An 8,630-nucleotide genomic window follows, 5' to 3' on the forward strand; every position below is an offset into this window, starting at 1 on the left:
AGTGGGGCCAAGATTTCACCCTAGGATTTTTTGCTAAAATTTCCCACCAGGGTAGACAAGCCCCCAGGCAGCTGCTGGTGTTTTAAGACCATCTCATCTGTCCCTATTCAGAGTAGGTCTAAACAACACTGCTTAAAAGGCTGCCAGCTGCCAATGCCTTGCCTGCACTTGCACTAGCACCATTGCTACCGCTGGTACAGCTGAGTCCATGTTAGCAATGGTGGGAAATGTGGAGATAAGGCCAGGGGGATTAATCACACTTTGCTGAATAAGTTATTGGTTTGTACATTGCAAACAGAGTCCAGCCACGTTGTTTGGTGCTTAGAGACATTAGGATGCTTGTGTTTTTAACCAGTCTTGTCATCTCCTGATCAACAATAACAATGCATGGGAAATCCGAGTATGTGAGCCATACTCTACCTGTCTCTCGGAAAGTCTTAGGTTTGCTGCAAGTTCAGACTTCCTCCTGATTGTAATGTATCTGTTGTAATGAAATTCCTTCTCCAGTTCTAATCTCTGATGATCTGTGTAAACCACCCGGTACTTCTCTCTTGTTCTTGTTTTACCTGTTTTGAAAGAAAAAGACATAGCTTCAAGCGAAAGTTTTTAACTTCAATAGCATAAAAATTTGAAAAAATGTTCCTGAAAATTCTAGGCCTGATTCTTCTTTCACTTACTCCAGGGTAAATCCATTGACTTCAGTAGAGTGAGTGTTGATTTACGCCACAGTTGAATCTGACCCATAGACTTTACTTTTGTTCTTAAGTAAACAGATGACAAATGGATGCTCAGATTTCTTTATCAGCACATTTTGGGGAGGAAGTATGGTTTTGTGGTTAAGGACTGGTAGTTAGGAAATCTGTTCTATTCCTAGCTCTGACAGAGACTTCCTCTGTGACCTTAGGTAAGTCACAAAACATCTCCATTGCTCGGTTTCTCTAAAAAGAGATGATACCTGCCTCAAAGTGGGATTTGTGAGGCTTCTTTCACTGTCTATAAAGCACACTGTCTGTCTAGCACTCTTGGTGCTGTAAAAACAATAATGATAATGATTGATATGTGCAGAGTTCTATTACTATAATTTGATAGGTGGCTCTTTTTGTCCCTTGGGTTAAAAGGTGGAGACACACTGTCTCAGCCTGGACATCCGCACAAGGAATGGAAGTATGAAAGATTTTCAGTTGAAAATAGATGGCGATTGGGAGAATGATAATGCTTGATGTAGACCATGCTAAAGTTGCAGCATCCAGTGTTTTACTAATCTTGTTACATAATTTCAAGTCTGGGTCCATGACATGGCTGAACAGGGGATTATTAAAAAGTAATTGTGACTGTCAGCATTGAGGACAGATCCAGACATCTGGAATTTCTGTCCATGTGGCTGCAACTTTATTAATTCCACCAGGAAAACTTCTCGGGGTAACCAGTCCTATTAGCAGTGAAAAGGAGGAGGACCATAGATGCTCCTTTTGTCACTTCCCTCCCCTCCCCTTTGTCAAAACTTAAATCCAGTCAGAGCATCACAGCCCTAGGGATTATTAACAGGAGTTTAAAACTAAGGCCTTATCAGAGTCTGCATTACCCCAACACTAAACAGCTGCTTAAAACTAAGATCCTCTCAGAGCCTGCATTACTCTCAAGGCCCATTATGGCCTGCAACCCAGAACAGCCTATTGTCTGGAGAATGCACTTGCCTGGTATGGCTTATGCTTACTCACAAACCCTTTTCTTGAGAAAGGTGTGTTAATGCCTGAGTCTCAGGGAAAAGGGGCACTTCCCCAAAATCACCCCAAAAGCTGCAACTTTATTAATTCCATAACAAGACAGCTTCTCGGGGCAGCCAGTCCTAGCAGCAGTAAAAAGGGAGAAGACCATAGATGCTCCCTTTGTCACTGGTCTTCCCCCTTTGTTAATGCTGAAGTCCAGACCATCGTGGCCCTAGAACCAATCACAATGGTCCCTGACTGGAGCTCCTAGGTGCTACCGCATTACAAATAATGAATAAATAATATTCTGCCTATGCCTATGGATGATACCTGATCTAATGAGTGTGACAGACTTGATTTCCTCTGGGGTCTCTGTTCGCCAGGATTGAAGAACACAAGGTCCTACTCTTTGAATTTGGTCTGTTAGCCTCCATGATACATATAGCTCAGCCTTGGGCAAGCACTATGTATTAATAGTGGGCTTTAAGTGATCTGGACATTTCTCATCAAATCTGTAAAATATGAAGACAGGCCTAAACATTTTGGTGTGGAAAAATATTTTTGTCCATGTTCATACTTATTATTTCATGTTTGTTTAAGAACCACTTTGTCCGTAAAGCCAAGAATACTTTACACCAAGTCTGACACCTTCCCCAGGAAAGAGTCACACTGATTCAGCTCTGAGTTACATTGGAATAAATCTGTAGTAACTGCACTGAAGCCAACGTAGATAACACAAGTGTTATGCTGGACTGATAGCAGAGGCAACCCAATCATGCTTATTCCAATAGTCAAGTTAGCTGTGATGTCAATTCCAAAATACTACTGACAAAAAATTTAAAGAGGTCCTGAAAAACAGCAGTAATTCTCTTCAGCCTACATAGATATCAAGTACATTTGTTTTCATTCATTGGAAGTGTAAATTGTTTGTTTAACACATGGTCACCTGTGGTGCTTTAATGCCTTACTTGATATTTTTTAAACTTCTTTTGATCTCTCTAGCCTGTGTTTTTGTTTAGGTTTTTTTCCCTTTAAATGTGAATTTGGGGTCATTCTGTGGAACAAAATGCCTAAAAGGTTTCCCTAAACTCTCCATTGTGGTGTTAAGATGAAGTACACAAAAGAGCTACAAGGTGATCTTATCATGAACTCTATTCACATTCAGAAGCCATAAACAAATATCAGATCCCCTTTTATCTCCAAATGTATTTGATATCTATGTAGGTTGAAGAGAATTGAAATAAGCATGGTTGACCTATCAGTTTCTGATTTTAAGTATTAAACTCTTATTATCCATCAGGAGGAATTTTTATTTGCTTTTTAAATGGAAATAGAAGCTAAATATATTTGCAGAACTCAGCACCTATTTGTCTATACATGTCTTGCTTGTTTATTATCATGCAAATACACTTCTGTTTCTTTTTAAATATGATAGTACTTTATGGTTCCTTTACTGAAGGCAGCAGAAATTTACAAAACTAGTTGGGAAGGGTTGATTTTTAAAAAAGTAAATAATAAGAGCAAAATTCTCTATGATTTGCCTGGTGTGGCTCTTGACTTAAATATTCTGCTTTTCCTACATGTTCAGAATCCTTACGCACCCATTGGGAGAGGAGAATATCAGAGCTGAGGGCTGCTGGATGGATCTAGGGAAGAGAATGCTTTATTGTCCATTTAAGTCAATGGGACTCTTTCCAATGCCTTTATTGGGAGCTGGGTCGAACCCCCATTATTCATACAGCATTTTATATTGAGGGTGAAGGAATACATTTTTCATACATTTGCCAAAGCTAAATCAAAACAAACTTCCCAAACCAAAAGTTAACCCCACACCATTTGCAAGATTACGATAGTCCTGTAATTCCATTCATTAAATTTAATGACGTCTCTGGGCCAAATCCTGAGGATCTTGCTCAGTTTTTATGCAGCCAAAATTCCAAGGCTGTGAGGATTTGGCCAATAAACAGCAAAGATGATGCTGTTGGCTTTTTCACAGTCCTTTTGGGGACAATAATTACAATTTCCCCCTCTAAAGCTGAAAAGTAAACTTTAAATCCAACCTTTAGCCAACCCTCCTCATTTTACTCAGGTGAATAGTTTCACTGGAGACTATGGAACTACACAGGTGAGTCAAGTGAGCAAAATTTGCCCCATTAGGCTTTTTTTTCTGAGTCTTTTCCTGGTGCCAGACTGATGTCGTCAATGTGTGGTATCAATTTAACTAGAGATGTTCTCTCTTGGGGGACTCTGGCATAGAATTGCAAGTGTTTAGACTTGATCTAATAGGCTACCAGAAGTCAGAGGTCTAACCTACATTGTAATATGTCCTCGTAGCAGTAATACATGGATAGCCTGGTTCTGGAAAGCAGCTTAAGTGTAGGGAAGTTTGCCTGAAATTCATTTGAAAATTCCTTTGGAAAAATAGGGTTCACCTGACATTTACGACTTAAACTGCACCTTGCAAAAGGGTTTTTAACAATTCCACAGAGGGAAGGCTAATTACTCTAGCAATTTTTGTGACTCTGGCCAGGATCCAAGTGGGGGGAAGGGAAGAGCTTTCCCATTGGTCATAAAATTCACAGAGCATTTCTTCTGAAGACAATAAAGCTAGGAGAAGGCCTCTTTATTTGCTGTGAAAATCATCACCCTTTCCGGCAATATAACTCCTGAAGAAAAGAGGGAGAAGGAAGAGACAGGGCTGCATATCAAAGCAAAGAGAAGTGTTAAAAGGGTCTGTTGCCTCAATATGACAGATAGGCCTCAAACCCCAAGACAATGTAGCCCAGGGAAGAAAAAAAATACTCTCAGACCTCACAACTAGTTTACAAAGCAAAATAAATTAGCATTAGAACTGGCCCAGGCCCCTTTTTCATTGCCTCCTCTCTCAGCTGTTTAGGAGCTTCTGTCTTATGTGAGCTAACATCCTTCATAAAAATCTAGCATCTACCAATGCCTATAGCGAGAGCTAGATCAATATTACAGTATCATATTAGTTATAGAGGCTCATATTCTGGTCTCAGTTACATAGTGCAACTTGTGCCAGAGGGGGATAATGGGTGTACCTGATTGCATGAGAGCAACTGAAATTAGTAGAATGGAGAACACATTCTGGCACAAAATATGTTCAAGAGACACAATTCACATCTGGATTCTTGTATAACCCACTATTTGGGGGTGACTGGATTGGAAGTATTGGTTCAGTCCATTGCATAGATAGGAGACATTTTCAAAATTCAAATCTGGATTTTGATTTTACTTGCCCTCAGATCCAGAGTTTTGCTTTGAGCCCGTCTCTAAATATGCCCGGGGTTACTTTAAAGAGTAATGATAGAAAGGGCCAAACTCGTCCTTGGGGTAACTTTACCGACTTCAACAGAGTTATGAAACCAAAGCAATTTTGAATGAATCAAGACAAGGAACACTTTCCCCCATTCTGTATATGACATTCTATAATAGTTAAAATACAGGGTCAGCATCTTTCCATTTTAGAAGCAGTACATTGTCCCAAACCTTCATACATGTGTTTGAGTAACTTTACTCCCAGGAGAAGTCCCATTGAGTTAAGTGGGACTACGCATATGAGTAAAATTACTTATGTGCTTCAATGCTTCCAGGATCTTGCCCCATGTTTTCAAAGTATGAACAAAATTCTGCCTGAGATCTGCATGGTGGGTCTTGAGGCTAGTAATTTTTTCTTGCTATATGTGCTTGTGGAGATCCATGCCTAGGAGAAGAAGAGCAGCATACTGGAGTCAAGAGACTTTAAGTTCAGAATTTTCTTTATGTTTTGTTGACTTCTGTCTCACTTGCAATACCTGGATTTTCTACTTTGAATCTATTCTGTTGTTTTATGCTAAAACTCATGGGCCACATTCTGTTCTTGGTTTTGCCAGTATAAACTTGGAGATACTGCACTAAGGTAAACCAAATTAAATCAATTGAATCCAAAGTAGAATTGCTCTCCATTATTTTCATCACTACCCTCTGTTGATTGAGTGGATTCCCTACCCAATATTTTGATTTTTGGATATCAGAAGTGTACAAGCTGTTGAAGGTGTGGGTAGATTTGTAAGTGACCAGATCAGGAGAAATGTGCTTTTTGTGATTCTCTAAAGCCAAGGGAGCAAGGGATGAATTGAAATTCCTACAAGTGTTACATATATTTTTTTATATGCAGTGTTGGTGCTCTCTCATATATTCTTTAGACATTCAGCACCTCGCAAGATTAGGCTTTTAGAAGGAATGTGATTCTTTCCCACAATATTTTCCCCTTTCTAAAGATGTAAGGGTTGGGATTTCTATGCCCTTCAAAGATTAGATAATCTCTGTTGGTAGTGCATGTGCCAATGATGCCATCAGCATCTCTCATCATCAGAAAGTGTAGCCTGTGTCTTAAGAAAGCTGTAATTGAACAAGGAAGATATGGGAGTCTTCATGTGCAGGAAATTACAAGCTCTGCCCATAATCAAAGTTTCCGTCCTTCCCCTTCTTTACACCATCAGAAACCCTTCTTATCCCCTTTCTATTTAATGTCAGGTCTTCTCTTCTACCCTACAGCTGTGTGAAGAAATTCACACTGCTGGTGAAACTGCTGGAGAGGCAAGTTTTCACCAGTGTCACAGAAATACTTTTTTGGGGTATGGTTTCACTGCAAATGTGTTGCTATTTTTCTAAAAACAAAAAGTGACCTTTCTTCCTCCTCAGTGAAAATGGCAAAATATCTCCATGAAAGTAGTGAAGCCAACTTGTGGTGATTTGTAATGTTTTCCAGGATGGATTTTCTTCCACCTTCCATCAAAAATTGATCCTTGATCATACCTGTGAATACTTTTGAAAATATGGGGGGAGCGTCCATTTTTTTCCACATAAAGCATCCTACAGTGATAATTGGCCTGGCTTTGTTCTGCGCTCTGAGTGGTAATTTTTGCAGGGCAGGGAGATAAATGAGAGGAGCCTTGCTCCAGCTATATCATTGTATAAAACATTGAATATTTAATATTCAGCATTTTCTCCTTGGAATTGCCCTTGAGCCTTTTTCTGAAGTCTAACACATTTTTTTCCTTCTGCATGCTCAACACCTTCATCCGTGCAAAGACCAAGCACTCAATCCTGCACCCACTGCAGTCAATGAGATTTTGGCATTGACGGTGGGTGCTGGCTTAGAACCCAATCCCTCCAGTTCTATAGCTGGTAGGAGAAGGCATTACAGATCAAAACGAAGCGTGTCTTCCAGCTTGAGAATGGTGGACTACAGTCAGATTATCTCCCCCCATGGTAATGCATTCTAGCACCACAAGATTTATAGGCTGGCCCCTAATACTAAAACCAGATTTTCCATTGGTGTAGCATAGTTCCTTTGACTTGACTTTACACCAGCAGAGGACCTGGCATTAATATTTCTTAAAAAAAAAATGGCTTCAGGTAAGAGTATGTTGCAATCCTTTTTTTCCCTTTCCAGGTCCATAGTAATGACGGGAATGAAGAACAAAAGGTGGAAAGACCACCAGGGGATAAGAGAAGAGTAGAGAATAGGTTAAACATTTTCCTTCAGCATTCATCAGGCCATGAGTCCAGAAAACAACAAGGAAAACCCACCACAGAATCACTGTAGGGTCCACACTTGTAGCCTTTACTCACATGTGTGGACTGCTCATGTGAGTGATCCTAATACAAGTAGCTCTGCTGACTTTAAAGGGAATTGCTAACAGGAGTAATTCTTGCAGGATTGCAAGGTCATCTTGCAAAAATCATCTTGTGCTTTAATATAATTGTCTCCATAATTAAATTGTATTGTTATAGGACACAGCATTTAACTATATTGTTATAGTTTCATAGCATTTAAACAGCAAATAGTAATTTATTCATCTGATTTATTTTTTCCACTGGCTGAGGGACTGTAGGTAAGTCAGCCTCTGAGCCTCAGGTTTTCCATCTGTAAAATAGGGATAATATGCTTACCTACTTCACAGGGTGTTAGGTTTCTAATTAAATAATGGGCCTGATCCTGCAGTCCTTGCTTAGGCAAAACAACTCTTGAAATCAGTGGTGATTTTAGCCTAGAGAGACTGCAGGATCAGGATCAGTGTACAAGGCTTTGAGGGTGTAAAGTGTAATGGATTCGATCCTACAAAGTACTGAGCTCTCTGATCCCGATCCAGCAAAGCACTTGAACATGTGTAACAGGACTACTTGTGTGCTCAAGGGTAATAGGAACACTCATGTTCAAAATTAAGCACATGCTGAAGTGCTTTATTGAATCAGGGCCTATAAGTGTTGTGTGCTGCTGCTGTTAATTTTAATCCTGCTGGAAAACTGGGGAAAATTTGCTCTTCTGAAAACAAAGACAAGAAGAAACATGATTAGGGCTAGAGTAAGGGCCCCACTTAGAAAGCTGTTGTATCTGAGCTGAACTGTCCTGCTTAAAAAATAATTAGTAAAGGGAAGAGGAGGAAGGAAAGAAAACCTGTTGTTTTGATACTATTGTTCAGAATGAAGCAAATCTTTGATGAGAACCTGAGGACCTGATCCAATACCCATTAAGTCAATAGAAAGGCTCCCACTGAATATTAGTGGGAGTTAGATCCCCATAGGCATTTAGGCCAGATCCTCAGAGATATTTAGGCACTTAATTCCCATTTATTTTAATGGGAGTTATGCTCCTAAATACCTTGGAGGATTTGGGCCTTGGATAATAATTATTTGTATCTTTGCGAAGCCTGATCCTGCGAAGTGCTGAACACCTTCAACTCCTTTTAAACACATAAAAGTTGAGGGTGCTCAGTGGCTTGTAGAACCAGGTGCTGTAGAGTGGAGAAAGATGTTAGCACTTAGCAGCACCCTGAATTCCTACTAGGTGCCCTATGCCTCAGATGAGTGCGATGCACCTTATAGGATCGAGCCCTGGCAGGACGAGTGTGAAAGAGC

General features: G+C 40.0%; 1 protein-coding gene across 1 annotated transcript in view; it reads right to left on the bottom strand.

The window, feature by feature from the left end:
• Window positions 1-8,630, bottom strand: part of LOC112119266 (homeobox protein CDX-1-like) — a 13,548-nt gene that overhangs the window by 2,568 nt on the left and 2,350 nt on the right. Inside the window, exon 2 of the mRNA XM_026653058.1 lies at window positions 421-566. Coding sequence (XP_026508843.1) covers window positions 421-566 — 146 coding nt within the window. The remainder of the gene's footprint in view (window positions 1-420; window positions 567-8,630) is intronic.

The sequence above is a fragment of the Terrapene carolina genome, unplaced genomic scaffold (assembly GCF_002925995.2).
Source record: "Terrapene carolina triunguis isolate 2854851 unplaced genomic scaffold, T_m_triunguis-2.0 Scaffold131, whole genome shotgun sequence".
Lineage (NCBI taxonomy): Eukaryota > Metazoa > Chordata > Testudines > Emydidae > Terrapene > Terrapene triunguis.